Genomic DNA, 18164 nt, shown 5'->3' with positions numbered 1-18164 from the left:
CTTTCTCCTCTGGCTGCCTATGTTCCACTCCAGGGCTGTATCAGCACTTTTGATTCTTGATGCACAGTGAGGTGGCTTTCGGTATCTTATTCTTCCTGCTATTAAAATCAGTACCACCGTGAATCCCTACCTTTGACCTTTGGGTGAGTTTATCTGTAGGAAAAGTTTTAGAAGAACTAGTTGGATCAAAGGCTAGGTGTTTCTTTTTTGTCAGATATATCACATGTTGAGAGGTAGTGCAGGTAAGGACAGGTATGGAAGACCATGCATATGGATGCTTGATTTTCAGTAGTGCATCCTACAGCTACTTGAGGCCTGAATTTTTATCAGTTAGCAGATAGATCTGAGTTGCCATGCAGCTCCATTCCTCCCTGGAGTCCTCAGTGCTGCCTAAGGCAAGTCTGTGGGCTCCTGCCCTGCTGGGGCTGCTGCTAGGACTTTTGTTCCCAGGGGCTGCCCTCTGCTGGAAAGGCCCCTCCCTGGTCCTTTACACACCCACTTGCTCTCCACCTTGTGTCCTCAGAGAGACATGACCATTCTGCCTCCGTAAGAGCTTTCCTCCAGTCTCTCATAGCACCTCATTTATCTCTGTTCTAGCCCTGTTCACACTCGCGGCTGTTTTTACCTTACTGTGTGTCAGTCTGCCCTACTTGGATACCAGGCCTGCGCATTGCTCCATCCATGGAACTTAGAGTGACTGGCACGTGGTTAGTTCTCCAACATTGCTGTGTAGGATGAATGAGAAATCCAATCCTTCCTGAAGAAGTGATTCTCCCCTCACTCTGGGCCAGATAGTGGCCTAGAAGAAATTGTAGTCAGTTCATTAATCAATGAAGAATCTCCCGCCCTGGATAAGGAGGGAGGAACAAACCCTCTACCCAGCATATGCTCATGGCTAGGCCTGTGGGGCAGCACAGGCCAGGCTAGTGTTGTGTGTGGGCAGCAGCAAGGACGCCTCCCTTCTTCTCTGCCTTCTGAAGTCACAGAGGATTAGACATGGCTTCTCCAAGGCTGACTTTGAGGGTAGATGAGGCGCTAATAGTAAAGAAGCTGCCTGCCAATGTGGGAGACATGAGTCATGGGTTCGATCTCTGGGTCAGGAAGACCCCCTGGAGGAGGGCATGGCAACCCACTCTACTATTCTTGCCTGGAGAATCCCATGGATAGAGTTACAGTCCTTGGGGTCGCAAAGAGTCAGACTCGACTGAGTGATTTAGCATGCATGCGCAAGCTACATGCGCCTTTTCTGAGAATGTTCTTGCTTTGTAGTAATAGCCTTTTGACCTAATGACCTGTTCTTTTTTTATTTCTTGGAGCCAATTAAGGACATTAGGGGGAGCTGAATGTACTTATGTAATGTGTACCATTGCTTACCTGATATCTTTTATCAGGCCCAGATGGGAGGAGAGAAGTTATGCCAGCTCCCAGGCTGGACCAAGGGCACCCTTGGCAGCCTCTGTTAACCTTTGAGATTCTGCCCACCATTTCAGGAATGGCTCTGACTAGGGGCTTCCCAGGTGGCGCAAGTGGTAAAGAACCCATCTGCTAAGAGACATAAGAGATGCGGATTCAGTCCCTGAGTTGGGGGGATCCCTGGAGGAGGGCATGGCACCCACTCCAGTACCCTTGCCTGAAGAATCTCATGGACAGAGCCGCCTGATGAGCTATGGCCCATAGGGTCGCAAAAAGTCAGACATGATTAAAGCAACTTAGTACGTACTGACTCGCAGTGTTTACATCCATCAGCAGCAGAAGTCACTGGAACCCAGAGATCGGGGAACTATTTCCCCCACCTCAGTCATGCCTGGATTCCTGAAGAAAGTCTCTTAGAGTGTATTCAGCAGTCATCTTCTGAGGGCCTGCTGTGTACCCAGGTTACACATGGGGGACCACGGATGTGTTTTTTAGCAGTGGGAGGAGAAGGGCCGATGAATTGTACATCTTTATCTTAGATTTTCTTGTTCTCAAGTTTCAATTTGTTTTTTCTACACTTTTGATGGGAAGATAAGGTCCCAGAACAGCTCAGTTCAGTCGCTCAGTCGTGTCCAACTCTTTGCGACCCCATGGATTGTAGCACGCCAGGTTTCCCTGTCTATCACCAATTGCTGCAGCTTGCTCAAACTCTTGTCCATCGAGTTAGTGATGCCATCCAGCTATCTCATCCTCTGTCGCCCCCTTCTCCTCTCGCCTTCAATCTTTCCCAGCATCAGGGTCTTTTCCACTGAGTCAGCTTTTGCATCAGGTGGCCAAAGTATTGGAGCTTCAGCATCAGTCCTTCCAGTGAATATTCAGGGTTGATTTCCTTTAGGATTGACTGGTTTGATCTCCTTGAGTCTCCAAGGGACTCTCAGAAGTCTGCTCCAGCACCACAATTCAAACATATCACTTCTTTGGCACTCAGCCTTCTTTATGGTCCAAGTCTCGCATCCATACATTACTACTGGAAAAATCATAACTTTTATTATATGGACCTTTGTCAGCAAAGTGATGTCTCTGCTTTTTAATATGCTGGCACTTCACAGGCTCTTAATCAATCTTGTGCAGAACTGATCTTCTGTTAGTGTCTAAGCCAGGAATGAACCCAGGCAAAAAATGACTCCCTGAAAGTGAACTTTTCAGGTGTCAAGTTGCTTCTCTCCCCTGCACCTGCTCCCTGAAGCTGCTACCCAGGGCTGGCCAGGCAGCTTAGCCAGGGCTTGATTTGGCCTCTTTGAGACTTGCCTGAGCCAGAGCAGATATTCCCTGAGAAGCCTGCCGCAGAGACCAGCTGCTCTGATTAGAAAACTCTCTGCTGCTGCAGTCGTGGGCTGGAGTGCTTCTAGGAGAGCCCTGGTTCAGAGCATGGGATCCCACTGGAAGGGGATGCTGTGAGATGCAGCACCAGGGCCCTGGCCTGTGAAGCCTGCCCAGCCAATGCAATATCCCATGGTCAAGAGGACACACTGCCTCTGTGACTGTGGAGCAGAGGTCCTGCCAGCGTGCTGCCAGGCACAGTGTATGTGTGGCACTCAGGCCACTCTTCCTGCTTATGGAGTGCATGCGTGTGGGGTGCTTGGCCGCAAGGCACCATAACTTGCTCTTTAAATGTATGGAGAATGGGGGGCTGTGTTCAAGTTTGAAAGCTGGAAGTCCATCAGATTAAACCTTCTAATCCACAGTTAGACCTTAGGTTATGAGACACCTGATATATTTAAACTTGAGATTATTTCTAGAAAACCTCTTAGTATGATAGAGTATCGTGCCTCGTAAGCAGGCACAGTTGGTGTCCTGCTTGGGTGACCAGCTGTAAAGTGTAGATGAAAGTGATTATACCTACTCTCTAATAACAAACACATTGTGACTTAGTATGTGTCACTTACTGGGCACCATGCCCTTTTCCCCCTTTATGTCCGGCCGTGTTGGACCCTCACAGTCATTCTGTGATACAGGTTACATTGTTGTCTCCTGTTTACAAGGTAAGGCCGTTGAGGCTCAGAGAGATTAGGCACCTTGCCCACTGTTGCCTGGCTAATGAGCAGCGCGTCTGGGATCAGAGCCCAGGCAGCTCGTGTTCCTTCCTGTGTGTGTCTCACAGGGAGTCACAGGATTAAGTGCGGTAGCATTGGAAGACACCTAGAACAGAGTCTTGCACCTCTAAGTATACAGTGTAGATCACTCTGCCTTCTCCCTCCCACGTCTCGGCTGCCTCCTGACTGTGGTAGGAGTGTTTCAGATCTCTGGCTGTGAGATCTGAGTGCAGGGTGCTGTGAAGGAGGCTGGAGTCTTCCTCTGTCACTCAGAAGTCAGGGAATCTCATGGGGCTGTGGATGGGTCATTCCATCAGTGTGATTTGTGCTTGTGAACGTCGCGGGAGTCCTTCAGCTTCATCCTTCTAGCAGGGGAAATTATCACCCATTGCCCTCACTTGAATTTAGAGCATTGAATCATTGCTCAGAGACGATCACTTTAGCTTGTTTGTCTTTACTGCTTCTAGCTGACCCTCACACAGACTGTGTCAGAATAAACTGGTCTGAATCCAGGGCCTCAGTGGCTGAGATGAGCCAGTCATGGCAAGAGGGAAACAGCCCCCAACACAAGCAAAGCCTGGTGGGGACTGGAGAGTGGAGTCAGGTGTCAAAGATGGATTATTTCCACTCACATTTTGCCCCAGGTCCTCATCATGTGGGATGAGTAGGACAGGCTGGAACAGGGCAAGCCCAGAGATGCAGTGGCTCTGCTTTTGCCTGTTCTCCTCACAGGGTCTCTGCCCCTTTCTCCAAGGGATGAGGCGTTAAGGTTATCAGCCTATTGATTTAAGTATGCAGTATGCAGACTGTTCTTCAGAAAGCTTTTCAAAGTCTTCAGTAAGATGTTGCAAAGGTTTACTTGTTAGTGTGAAATACACACCACACATATAACACACACATGTATGTCAGCGCCAAGTTTGGAGTGTGTTGACTTTCTTCCACCTGAAGGAGACACTGTGGACTGTGCCACGCTGAAGCACTCATGGAAATGGAAGCTGTGGAGTGGAGACAGCTTGCCTCTTTACACTGGGAATTTAGAACCTACAGTGTTGTGTTTTTTGTTTTATAGGTGTGTCCACAGATTTGGGACATCTGAAGCGGACCTCTAATTTAAGCTCTCCCTGCTGCTCCCACCCTTCGGAGAGATGTCTGTCACTTACGATGATTCCGTTGGAGTTGAAGTGTCCAGCGACAGCTTCTGGGAGGTAATGCCCATGGTTTCTTCCGTATGAATGCAGAGACCAAGCCAGTGGTGCCTGACACCCCCTCTTTATTGACTGGGGCTGGGGTGATGAGATGAACATACACCAGAACCAGCCAGACCTCCAATTTAAGTGGCAGCGAGTATGGCCTAGCTCTCTGTGAGGATGGTAAACTTATCTCGCTAGAAAAGTTTGACACCAGAAGAGGTTAGAGGTGTTCATTAAGGTCTTATCAGCTTGTCCATTCTCATAGCTTCCTTTCCGTGCTCAACCCTGCTGTGACTTGAAATGACATACACTAATTACCAGGCTTGGTCTCAGAAGCGGCATTACTCTTGAGTTTTGTAGAAAAATGGATGGTGGTGATGTGACGTCACGTTGGACAATGCAGACAAGTGGCCAGGAGGCTGAACAACTTGTCTGTCTGTGCCTGCGATGAATTCCTTTCCTAATCAGATTATGTTGTGGCTTGGGTCTTTTGTTTGTTTTTTAATGGAGGTCATTCTTCCCGAGTCCCACTTATTTCTTTGTTGTTGTTTTATCCCTCAGTCGTGTCCAACTCTTTGCGACCCCATGGCTCGCCAGGCTCCTCTGTCCATGGGATTTCCCAGGCAACAGTATTGGAGTGAGTTGCCATTTCCTTCTCCAGGGGATCGTCCTGATCCAGGGATCTTCCCCACATCTCCTGCATTGGCAGGCAGATTCTTTACCGCTGAGCCACTGGGCACTTACTTCTTACCTGCTGGATAAAACAGAGTCTATGAAATCTTGTTTATGTGGCTTCTTGGACTTCCCAGGTAGCTCAGTGGTTAAGAATCCGGCTTCCAATGCAGGAGATGCAAGTTTGATTCCTGGGTGGGTTAGATCCCCTGGAAAAGGAAATGGCAACTCACTCCAGTATTCTTGCCTGGGAAATCCCATGGACGTAGGAGCCTGGGCGGCCTACAGTCCATGGGATCACCAAAGAGTCTTATCAGGACACAACTTAGCAACTAGACATGTGTCAAAACCCCTGGAACCATCCCAGCAGCTGTGGGCTTACTGGAAAGAGCACTGGCTTTGTATTTGGAAAGCTCTGGGTTCTGATCCCAGCTGTGCCATTACTAGCCATCTGTGTGACCTTGGGCAAGTTGCTTGACTGATCTGAGCTTCAGGGTTTTCAGCTCTAAGAGGGATGATGGTACTGGTCTTCAAGGCAGGCTGCCATCATGAAACAAGAATGGCAACATCAGAGCCCTGTGATGCTTTCCTGAGACAAAAGGCTTGAGTGCTGCAGAGCCCCATGGTGGAGCCTGCGGTTTGCTGGAGACAAGCATGGAGTTCTGTGAACTTAGATTAATTAGGTGTGTGATTTTGTCTGACATCAAATACTATCTATATTACAGCCTTAACACAGACAGGTGATCACAGGAGCCCAGCTCAAATTTCTCTGAACACTTTTCTTCTCTGTATATTGGGAGAAAGGTCATCATTGCCTTTTAGCTAACACTTTTATTTTATTAGAAGTCAGTGTTTATTGAGCACACCTTCTGTGTGCTAGGCCCCATGAGTTCCCATGGCAAGTATGACTGCCTCAGTCCCTGTTATTTCTTTGGCAAACTTCCAACACAGGAGATGCAAGAAGCCGGATTCTTTACCACTGAGCTACCTAGGAAGTCCAAGGCAAACTTGCTGGTGGGGATCTGGGCTGGAGCTCAGTCTCGGTAGCCAGAGGCCCGTGTGATCTGGGAAACACCTCAGCAAATGCAGCAACAATTGTGGGCACGTCCCAGCCACTCAGCAGCAATGGCCCCTTGGTGTGGTCAGGTGCACTCTCACGGCATGCAGGAGGATTGGTGGTGAAGCTGGATCAGAACAGGCAGTTTTGAGATGCAGGTGGACGTGACTTGGATTCAGGACCTGCATGGCCCATAGGCAGGTCTGGCTTCACAGACAGTTGGGCCCTGAGCCCGTGGCCTGGCCAGCACCGTGGAAGCCCTCGGGGACCCGGCGCTGACTGCAGAGCCTCCCTGTGAGCTCCTGTGAAGCCGGCCTTTAGAAATGCAGGTCCTCATCTGTCTCAACACTGATCTGAAACTCTCGGCAGAATCCTTTACAGTCATGGGGAAACCTCCTGTTTGGTAACTGTGGTAACAGTGCCATTGGCCTCAGTCAGCGCCTGCCTGGAGCACGGTGGCAGTACAGGGAGGCTAGCAACTTTCACCTACATTTTATTTTTGGAAGCTAGCGCACCCAAAAGGCCCCTTGAGGGGTGGACCTGGAGAGGCCAGGGACAGGTTCAGACACAGGCTGGGAGCCAAGTGGCCTGGGTGCGGCTCCCTGCCGTGTCACTTACTGTGTGTGTGTGTGTGTGTGGCTCCCTGCCGTGTCACTTACTGTGTGTGTGTGTGTGTGTGTTAGCTTAGGCAAGATACTACTTTTTCTTATCCTCAAATTTCCCAATCTGTAAAATGGGGATAATAGCAGTAGCCACATCCTAGCATTGTGAGAGTTAGGGAATGAAAGTAAAAGTGAAAGTCACTCAGTCGTGTCCAACTGTTTGTGACTCCATGGACTATACAGTCCATGGAATTCTCCAGGCCAGAATACTGGAGTGGGTAGCTGTTCCCTTCTCTAGGGTATCTTGCCAACCCCAGGATCGGACCTTGGTAGGGAAGCCCGAGTTAGGGAATGAATACATGTAAAGTGGTGTCAGGCATCAAGACAGGTGCTGGCTGGGAGCTCTGACCCTCTGATGCAGGGGGTGGGTGTCGTTACACATACACATAACGTATAATCTGCTCCTATGGGGGGTGTTGGTCAGCACTGTCTTAATAACCCAGTTGATGTCAGAAACTTCTGTGGAAAAATTAAGTAGCTAATTTTTAACAAGTAGCTGAAGTCTTCAGCTGCTTGTTAAAAAAATAAAATGTAGGTGAAAGTTGCAGTGTGTATTGTCAGCATATATTAAGTCAAGTGCCTTGAACAAGCCCTGTCACTGATGTAAACCCCTAGGCTCCCTGTTAAATTCTTAACTGCAGTGTCAGTAGACAAGAACATCTCTCGTCCAAAGGATACAAAGGCAAATGGGCTTATTTTCTAGACAGGCTCTGCTCATCTGGTGGTGCTGTCCCTGACACTGCTCTTCAGTTTGTACAGATCAGCAGTGTCTCTCCCCTCTCCTGCCCACCTTGACGGTCGTGCCCTGAGCAGAGGTGTGATTGCTCAACCGAACCAGCTCTGAGCAACCCAAATGCATGCTGCCAGCTGCGTGTCTCCGGGCTGCCGGCAAGGTCCCTCTTTCCTGTGGAACGCCACTTCTCACTGGTGTGACCCCACAGGGCTGTTGCACAAATCTAAGGAAAGCACTGAAGCCTTGAGGTGGCAGGTCTTTTGCGCCTGATTTTCCCCCTTTCCACCACAAGGTGCTGACTGAATAACCCAGCGCACGCTGGGTCGTGCTGGCCTTTTCTGCACGCTGGCCGTGCATCTGCACAGAAGAGACGTGGCCCTGCCCGCGGGAGCCTGTGACGTTCGGGAGGAAGCGCCCTGAGGCGGGGGACGCAGGGGTCGCTGTGCGAGCTGCTGTGGAGTTTGCTGGGGCGGACAGGGCCAGCGGGGCTCCCCCTGGAGGAGGGGGCAGGAAAGGTGGCAGGGTTGGTGCTAAGCACTCAGGTGTTCACCAGACGGACGAAAGAACAAGGGGTGCTCTTGGGAGGAGGAGGGATTACTCACAGGGACATATCAGCCAGTTAGTAGTTAGTTGGAGGGGACACTTTCTGTATCCGCAACACTGTAGGAAACCATTCAGAAGTGAGGAGGGTGGGGGGCTGATCCGCACAATGGAGGAGAAGGGACGGTGGCTTCCACAGAGAGCGAGGGCATTGAGGTCAGGCTGCAGCTCTGCATGGCGCTCAGAGAGGGACCCACTGCTGGCCTCACCAGAAAAGGTAGGTGGGGCTGGGACCCGGAGGAGGGACAGCATTCTAGGCCAGAGCAGCGTCTGGAGGTTGCAGTGAGCATGGTCTTGCAGAGGCTGAGGGTCTTGACCTCTCTGGAGCCAAGGGCCTGTTTGGGGGCTGAGCAGTCATGTGGGCACAGATTGGTTGAGGCTCAGTGGAGGCGGTTCCCCAAGAGGGTGACTCCTTTAGCTGCCAATTGGCTGGAGTTGGAGACTGGCCCATCCTGCCCACAGGCTTCCCAGCGGGGTGTGGGTGGCTCAGTTGCTTCTGGCAAGTCCTCTAGCTCACTCAGGGAGCCTGCAGGCATGCCCCCACATCTCCACTTCCAGGCCCTGCCTCTGCTTTCCCAGTGCCACCGGGGAAGCCTGGCTGCCCTCTGCCCTGGCAGGTTCTGGGAACACAACAGCAGGTTTGGGCCCAGCAGGCCCGAGGGCTGCTGCCTCAGTCTCTGAGGGCTCCTGAGGGCCAGGTTGGGAGGGCAGACTGCTGATTGCTGGGTCCCAACCCTGCAACTGGCTCACATCCCTGAGGAGGAGCCCTGTTCAGCTGTCAGCAGTGGTGCCGTTAGAGCTCAGGCCTCCCCAGGTGACGCCAGGCTGGGGCTGGCCTATGAGCACTCTCCATGGGCACAGGGAGCCTTGGAGGAGAATATTTTGGAGATGAAGAGGACATCAGTGTCTTGCTGTAGAACATTAGCCCCAAAGAGTTGCCACATGACTAGTATTTGCCGTCTGCTTCAGAGAAGGTTCTCTCTGCAGTTCCTCTCAGACTTGAGCACTGTGGACTTGGCACAGCACATGAGAACATCTCCTTGGGCATCAGGGTTTTGTCTGGAAAGCCGTCCATGTAGCATGGGATCCCCTGTTCCCATCCTTCGAGATCAGTTTTGTAAGTGACATTTAGAAGATGCTGCTGCCCCAGGTTCATGGATTCCATAAAGCCTGATTTGGCATCTACCACAATCCAGGCCCTGGGCTGAGTCTTGGGGTCCCAAAATGAGTGCACAGTCTTGGGACCCCAGAGCCAACATTCGTGGCGGGCAGTCCTGGGCAGTGGCGCGGGTACTGTGAGTGGAAGCAGAAGGGGGTGAAAGCGACTGTCTCCTTGCCTCTGGGCAGCAGTGGTCCTTCCACGTGTCCTCTGCCTCCCTCCTGCCCACACACACAGATCTGGGGGACCCGCCCTGCACAGCAGCCCTGCTGTAGGTGTGTCAGCCTCTTCCTCATCCCTCAGTGCTCGGACAGAGCTCCCAGCAGGCTGGTGGCCTGCCTTTATTTCACCACAGTTTCCAAACAGATCCATCGATTCATTCTTACAAGCAAGCCCTGGTGTTTGTTGAGCCGTGACCAAGGTATAGGGCACCAGCCCCCCCGTACCACCGGATGCTCCACCTGTTGTCCTCCCTGCAGCCAAGACAGCCCATCTGAAAAGCAACCCTGCATGATTCCTGCCCTGCGTGGGAAGCTTCACTTTTCTGCATCGCCTTCAAAGTGAAACCATGAGTTTTGTGTGGCTAGGACTTGAGCATGTGCTGGGAGCTGCCAGACTCCAGGAGCTCTGCCCCGGGCTCCAGCCACACTGAGCAGCGGTTTTCGCCGCCCCCTGTATCCCACACTGGGGTGTGTGCACACTGCTACGTCATGGAGCCGTGTGCACGGAAGCTGTGTGTTTCTGGTCTGTGTACTCTCTGCAAGTTCCAACCCAGGATGAAGAGTTTAGAAGTGCAAACTAGTGATAGGGGCTGGCACTTGTTGCACACTTGCTCTGTGCCAGGCCCCTGCTGTTTTCCGTGTGTACTCAGTCCTCACCACTGCTTTTGCGATTGTGAGCTCCACTTGACAGGTGGGGAAACTGAGGCCCGGGTAGGGATTGTGCCACCTGGGTGCTCAAGCCGCTGCTCTCTAGAATGTTCTCCTGCCTCCGCTTGCAGCTTCCTGGGAGCGAGAAGAGACATGTTTGTTTGCAGAGAGGCCACATACTCAAATGCATCTGCTTCGACGTGAAGTTGCCCCCTGTCTGGGTTCAGCCCTGGTGCCAACATTCATTGCTGTGAAACCCTGAGGGCTCAGAAGAGAGAGATGACCTGCTCAGAGTCCTGGGAGGAACAGGATTGCTAATCCCTGCTTCCCAGGGAGGGCGTGAGGACTAGAGATAGCGTCTGCGAGCCCGACTGGTTCTAATGTGTCTCCTCATCACATGTGAACATCACACCTGTGGAGACAAGTGAAGGCAGACAAATCAGGTGGTCTTTCCTCCGCTCACTGCAGGCTTGTACCTCCCCTGTCTAAACACCATTGTTCTAAACGCCCAGTAAAGAATCACTCCATTTTTTCCTGGAAAGAATTGAACAGTCAAGATTTTTTGCCATCAAGCTTATCCTCTGAAGATTAACTTTTATTTTCTCACTTGATTTCAGTGATGGCAAAAGTAACTTGTGTGAGCCCTGTGGGAGAAAACATTTTCTATTTCTACTCAATAATAGAAATGCATGCTTTTAGAACTGGAGAAGTCCTGAGAGCTCAAGCAGCCTGTAGTGGCTTAGCTCCCTTGAGACGTCTTTATACAAATGTGTGGTGTGGGTGCAGTGAGCTTAGTGCTGAGGGACCCAGGTACAGAGGTGGGGTGAAGGAGCTCTGTTCTGTGGGGCAGGGTTTTTTGGCGTTTTTTTTAAACGGGAGTCATGAAAGGTGGACCAGGGGACTGGGGGAGGGGTGGGACACTGTGGCAGCAGCAAGTTGAGGAGGGGGTAAGCCTGGAAAGGGGTGCTGCCTGGAGGAAGCGCTGTTTGTTCTCACTTTTCCAATTTGACAATTTCTACGCTCGATCATTTGGCTTTTCACCCTGGGGGTTCCTTTCACTGCTGGAGTTTCTGCCAGAAGTGGCTTGGTCTTCAGCGAGCCCTTACTTACAGAGCTGAAACCGGTCTCATTGTCTGGGTTGGCAGCAGTTCTCACAACAAGGAGGTGCCACTTATACAGTGCCTGCTGGAGTGCAGGGGTAGTGAAAGAGGGCAGTGAGCTGCCACCTGGCAGCCAAGTGCTCCTGCCACTTCCCGGGCGCTTGGCTGAAGGAGCGTGTGCAAGTACACACGTGCCGGGGAGACAGCGCTCCGTGCAGGGTCTTCGGGGCAATGGCTCACGAGTGGGGCATGTTCTGTGCTCAGGCAAGTCCCCAGACATCGCTGGGCCTTTATTCTGACATCTGAGCAACATTTCCTGGAGGGGCAGAGTGCAGTGAGCCTGGCCGGCCAGTCTTGAGGAGTTGGGGTCTGAAACAAACTTTGTTTAAGCACATCCTTCCTCTCTACGTTATTTTGTTCTGCCTTTGAGCTACGTCTGAAAATTGGAATCTCTCAGTTTCCCCTTCATCCATTTTTCAGTTTGTCATTTTGAGCATTTAGATTAAAGGACGATAATGCAGTCATCTTTAACGTTGTTAAAGTTCGGGGTTTGTGCTGTAACACGCTCAAAAGAGCAAAAGGTGCCTTGCAGGGTAATGAGCCTCATCTTCTTCACCCTCCTACTTGAGTACAAATTCCAGGAATAGGAGGTTAGTCTGGGGAATGTTGGGGGTGAGAACTGAAAACCAGGAGCGGGGCCAGAGTGAGGCCCACGGCAGAGACAGGACCAACATGGGTCAGAGCTGAGCCAGCGCACACAGGTCGGGCTTGAGGAGGCTGCAGACGGAGACTGTTAATGAACAAGAGCAGTGGCAGGCCGGCAAGGAGCCTCCATGTCTGACCCTCTCGGGGCCCTGCCAGGTGAACTGCATTAATATCCTTTTTTCAGAATAGGGAGCCTGGTCAGGGTAGCGCTGAGGTGAGGAGCTCCAAGACCTTCTGTTCCAGGACAGGGTGAGTTAGGAGCCCGGATGGGGGGTGAACTGGAGGGCAGATTGGAGAACTGGGGGTGGGCTCCTGTAGAAACGAGGGCACCCAGAGACAGTTTGAGAGCAAGGCACAGAGTTCACCGTTCTCCAGGGATCCCGCTTCCTCTTTGGTGTTTACAAGCACGCGTCACAGATCTTACAGCCTTAGGATCAGATGTGACCTCCTGTTAGGAAAGGGAGGCTCAGACTAGGGGTGGGGGTAGACTGAAGAAGGGTGCCTGAGAAAGAGGCCCTGCTGGTGTGAACGGATGTGGGCTCTACTGAGTGCTCCGCAGGGAACGTGAGTGGGAAGCGTGGCACAGCAGGGCTGCCCCCGGAGCCCTCCCAGCTGCCTGGACACCAGGGACTTAGAGATAAACTGACCTGGACCCGAGTTTGACTGAAAGCCGGGTGAGTGCTGTGAAAGAACCGCAGGGCTCTTCTGCTGGTCTGTCCTTGGCAGAATTGGTTGTTCACTTGTCGTCTGTGGAATGTGTGTCTGATGCTGTGTTCTGAGAGCTGATTTTTCGCTTTCGTGGGGAGAGCTCAAGGACTCACTGGTGAGAGAAGTGAACAAAGGAGCATGACTCACTTCACTGCCTGCGCCTCTAGCTGGGCGCTCAGCGCCTTCTCAGTCCCTCATGTCCACACAGAACGGAATCTCCGCTCCCAGCACCATTCGGGCATTGAGGACACGCTAGAGGGTACTCTCTGTGTGCCTGGCATGGTGGAGGGAGGAGAATGAAGGCACAGTCCCTGCCTGCAAGCGCCCCATGTTGCCACGTTTTGCTTGTGACAGCAGACATCGCTTCAAGAGTGACAGAGAGGGGACCTTCCTGGAGGGGATGGCATGGCGTGGAGCTTATGCTCTGTGGGCCTCAACCTCAAGCCTTCAGAAAGCAGCCTTGCCCCAGAGGTCCCGTCTGCTCTTGCCTCAGAGTTCGCCCTCCTCCAGGCAGCCCTGACCACCTGGAGTGTTCCTTCCAGGAGTGGTTACCATCTGTAATTGTTACTTGACCACAAGTCCTACAAAGGCAGAGACCACGACAGTTTGTTCACCACTGAATCCCTGGTCCCTGGCATAGTCATTGGCACACAGTAGGTGTTCACCCCATATTTGTGAGTGGCAAGAGGGTATCACCAGACCCTCAATCATTGAGTTATGAGTGCTCCAAGAGGCAGCCAGCCAGCTGGTGGCATTGACAGACTATTCAATTAGAAATCCTGGAATTGTGACGGTCCCTCAGAGATCATCTGATCCTGTCTCCTCTCTTCCTGTGTGTCTGAATGGACAACTTGAAGAAATGTCCAGGATTTATCGTATGATGGCTACCCCCATCTAAAAGCATGGGTACAGCTGAAGGGACAGAAATGCGGGCAGAAAGACGCAGTCTTTTCTGTCAGGGCAGGGCTAGTTCTTTGTGGCTCCCCTCGTGAGAGGAGGTGGAGGGAAGGTGGCCTCATCAGAGAGGGCCAGGGCCTGATGGATTCAAACAAGACAGCCAAGGCCCACTCAGCCCACCTCTGCAGGCCTGTAATTAAGGAATTCCTGAAGGCTTGTCTTTCAAGGTGGTTGAGAAAATCCTGGAGCCTTGGGCATCCTGGAGCAGCTTTGGGTGAAGCATTTGTCGCTGACTCTGTGCTCTTGCCTGGAGGGCCACCATCAGCAGCTTTTCTTTCTTGTCCAGTCAGCTTGGCATGGCTGGCTCACTCTTGGACCTGCCTCTCCAGGGTATAGAGAGGGCAGTTGTCTTGGGCCTGCAGGGTCACAGGTTAAAGGGCATGAGCATTCTGAGGGTAAAATCAAGGTCATCTGTGGCCTTTCCTGGAACTTGCAGGGCTGGTTGGAAGCAGACATATCACCTGAGATTGACCCAGTAAGCCTGGGCTCTGCACCCTCTCTCGCCTTTGCCTGAGGAAGATTCTGGAAGGTGGGATCTGCCTCCTTTCGACTGCACGACTCTGAGTGACTTTGCTTCTTCAAACCTGTTTCCTTTTCTGTAAAATCTCACTGTCTGGGACCGTCACAGGATTACATGAGGCGACATGTGGAGCTGTGAGCACGTTGCCTAGCAGAGTATAGGTGTGCTCTATTATGATGCCGCCGCTGATGGAAGACCTCTGTGTGCGAGGCCCATTACCACGGGGCTTGCAGTCCGCTGGCCGGGGAGCTCAACATGCACCATTGTGACCTGTGTGGAGCAGGCTGTGACTGCAGAGCATGGGGACAGTGTTTGGAAGGGCCCTCGTGGCCCCCACGTGGATCAGCCAGCAGGACCCTGTGGTGGGGAATTGGTGTCACCTGTCTGCGGGTGCAGGTGATCCTGTCCATGGGATTTTCCAGGCAAGAATAACTGGAGTGGGTTGCTGTTTCCTTCTGCAGTGTATGTTTAATGACTTAATTACTGCCTGTCTGTCCCAGGCTTGACCCAGGCTGTTTTTCCACCAGTGTATTCAGAAGGGGTCCTGTGTGCCCAGCTCCACCCCGCACTGGGCATTTCCTGCACTCTCAGTGTGCCCATCTGTTGAGGTAAAGAACTGTGTTGCTGCTCTCATGGGCATTCCTCTAAGTCCCGTGAGCATGAGTATCTCACTCGGGCCGTTAGTCCTGCAGACTTCTACATCTGTCTGAAGCTACCACTTCACACCTTTGCCCATCTCCCCCAGGGGCCTCTCTTTCATGTTGATTTTAATATATAGGATCTCCTGGGATATTCCAGCTTTTAGTCCCTTGTCAACACTGACTGCTTGCCAAACTAGTAGTTGGCATTTGACTCTGTTAACTTTGTCCATGTTGTTGGTTTCAGAACAGAAATCCTTAATTTGTGTGTGTGTGTGGGTGTGTACACTTAGGGCTTTTACTTCTGAAATTTTACTTAAGGGATCCTCCACTGCCCTAAGTCACAAGGGTGTTTGTCTCCATTTCCTTCTGGTCTCTGTCTGGTTTAACATTTCCCATTTTGATTGAGTGCCGAGACCCAGTGAGTGGAAGGCAGTCAAGAAAGATGGTCAATGAGGAAGACAAAGGTCCATGCCGTCAGGGCACGGTCAGAGGGCGTGTGGGGCCGTGTCCTGTGGACTCTGGTCTGCACGTGGGCAGAGGGCTGGCTAGGGGAGGGCAGGGTGGTCCGGGGCACAGGCCTAGGAGCCCCCCTGTGTTGTGCATCGAGTCAGCAGTGAGACAGCCAAACGCTTCCTCGGGCTCCAGGGACACCGAGACTCCGCCGGGATTCTTTGATATTGAGCCACAGGCGTGCAGGTTTGAGTCTCAGGGCCGAGGCAGCATGGGGTGGGAGAGCATGAGCTTTGGGGTGTTCTGCCACATTCTCTTCTCACTTGGGCCACTGGATTCACCCTGGAGCTTTGGTTGTAATCAGGTAATTTGTCTGGGAAATGGGCTTGATGGTCACCAACCAAAGAGAAGGGTAAAAGGAGCAAAGTGGAAGATGTCTGTGACATGACCCTATAGGTTCCCTGACCTGTCGGCCCACAGTTCCCATGGTAACTGAGCCGGCACTGGGGGTGGACGGGTGGCAGGAGCTGTGTACCCGCGTGCACGTTCCCACGTATCCACTTGGGGTCCTGAGGGGTCCCACTGACCTGCTTCCAAATCCGCCAGCCTTCCTGTTTTCTTTGGCCTCCGTGTTCCACAGAAAGGAGCCGGCCAAGGTAAACAGGCCGTGAAGTCAGAGAAGCAAGCCTTCTCCAGTGTCCTTGTGAGAGTCAGCTCCAGACTGTTCACACCCAGAGGATGCATGAGGAACTGGTGTGAGCTGTTTGAACTGCCCTTCTCAGCACCCCTGTAATTACAAGCTTGCTGCGTTTCAGGCGGAGTGCACCGGCTCTGCTCTGACCCCCGATTATGCAGATGTTCTGCCAGCTCCAGCCTCAGACTCCGTTTAGCTGACCCGAACAAACCAAGGCTCATTGAGGCTGGGTTCTCAGGCCTGGGGGCAGAGGGGAGCCAGACACACAGGCAACCCAGAGCCCAGTGGGGGCCTATGGGTGGGAAGGGTAGAGTGGCTGAGACGCACTTAGGACAACAGGCGGGTTGGGTTTCCGGGGAACCCCAGGCAGGACCAGGCAGTTGAGTGGGGAGCTCTGGGCAGGAGGGGTTCTGCTTCTTCGGCCTGATAAGTCCAGCCCACGGGAACCACCACCCGCAGTGCCTGGGAGCCGAGTCCTGCTGCCTCTGCCACCCCCACCTTTCTCCTGCTTTCCTGCTCTGATCCCCACTGCTGTGGCCCGGAGTCAGCAGGCTACTCAGTCCTACCCTGCAGGGCTCCCCCCTCCTGCACCCCCCCGTTCCCTGAGCACAGCGCCTTCAGGATGAGGGCCCAACCCTCAAGATTCTCACTGTCTGACTGACCCCATCTCCCATGCCGCACACTGCACCCAGCCCCCGCTAAGTGTCTAGTCCTCCCCCTGCGTTCTGCGTCCCGCGTTCAGGTTCTGATGGACTTCTCTCAGGCCAGGTCTCCATGCTGTCAGGCCGTCTCCCTTCTGTCAACACACTGCCCTCTTCTGTGTGGTCTGTGGGGGTGGAGACCTGGTGGGTGTCCCTTTGTGTGGACTGAAGTGATGGCCAGTCTCTAGCCCACGTGCAGCCTCTGCCTGAGCAGAGGGCAGCAGGCAGCTGTCGCAGGCGTGTCCGGGCACCCGTTGTCACGAACACTCTCTTGTCCCCTTGGCCCCAGCAGTGCCAGCATTGAAACCTGAAACATACACGTTCAGAAACATCCTTCGCATTCCTTGCTGCTTTTCAGATTTCTAGAGTTGTCATTTAAAGATGAACGGCATTTATGTGTGATGTGTGCTAATTCGAAGCGCTGTGCCTATGTGTACCTTGTTAAGAAATATCCTTTCCTTTTCCCTAAAGCTTTTCGCAAGGGTTTTGAAAAGCAAAGAGGTAGACAGGTTTCCGGGAGCCAGCGTATTTTAATATTGATTGCCAGTGTGAATATTGTTGGTAACAGTGAGATGAAAACCAGGTCTGCATCATGGTTTCATGTCAGCTGTCAAGTCTGCATCGAGCTGTTGCAGTCTTCGCTCTTTTCGCCACCAGTTCAGCAACACCGAGTTTGTGTTTTGTTGGGTATGTTTTTCATCCGGCTGTAAATTTCAAAATGACAGCAGGGCCCTATTTTAAGCAAAGTGAACATGTGAAGTCACTTCTGACTGGTTGTGAAATGCTTGCTTTCTCCTTCCTAAAAAGGGACCGCTAAAGGATGGAGTTGGAAGCTCAGGTTCAGCTTCTGTGTCTTGGTGAGCTGCTGTTCCCCAGGATTCTGGTTCCCATGGGAGTGGGGTCACCTCAGCCTGTCCAGAGCTCTGGCCTCAAGGACAGCTTTTCCTGAAAAGACCACAGTCGCCTGCTCTCCCAGTGCCCGTCTCCGTGTGTTCTCTCTCTTTGCAAGATCTTCCTGCTGCTCCACTGTAGTCTTTTCTTCACCTGGCTAACTCAGCACGAGATGGGGGAACTCAGGTCATTTGAACTGTTCATCAGTCAGAGGCACACAGCAGAGAGAGGACTGTACCCTTTTCGGTAGAAGTGGGTACTAGTTTTCCGTGTTCTCTAGGAACTTCCAGATCGACCCTAAATAGAGATGAAATACGAGAGTGCTCAGCCAGGCAGAGACCTTTAGAAA

The 18164-nt window shown here is 52.3% G+C and overlaps 1 protein-coding gene across 4 annotated transcripts in view; it reads left to right on the top strand.

Annotated features, from left to right (window-relative positions):
* The window catches only part of PACSIN2 (protein kinase C and casein kinase substrate in neurons 2), a 110082-nt gene that overhangs the window by 71890 nt on the left and 20028 nt on the right, over nucleotides 1–18164 (top strand). For all 4 annotated transcript variants that reach the window (XM_055396493.2, XM_055396490.2, XM_088837538.1 and 1 more), the window contains exon 2: nucleotides 4576–4711. In XM_055396493.2, the coding sequence (XP_055252468.1) occupies nucleotides 4652–4711 (60 nt within the window). In that variant the 5' untranslated portion in view covers nucleotides 4576–4651. The remainder of the gene's footprint in view (nucleotides 1–4575; nucleotides 4712–18164) is intronic.

The sequence above is a fragment of the Moschus berezovskii genome, chromosome 6 (assembly GCF_049115385.1).
Source record: "Moschus berezovskii isolate FMDL1 chromosome 6, NW_MosBer_1.0, whole genome shotgun sequence".
NCBI lineage: Eukaryota > Metazoa > Chordata > Mammalia > Artiodactyla > Moschidae > Moschus > Moschus berezovskii.
This window is presented reverse-complemented; position numbering and strand designations above follow the sequence as displayed.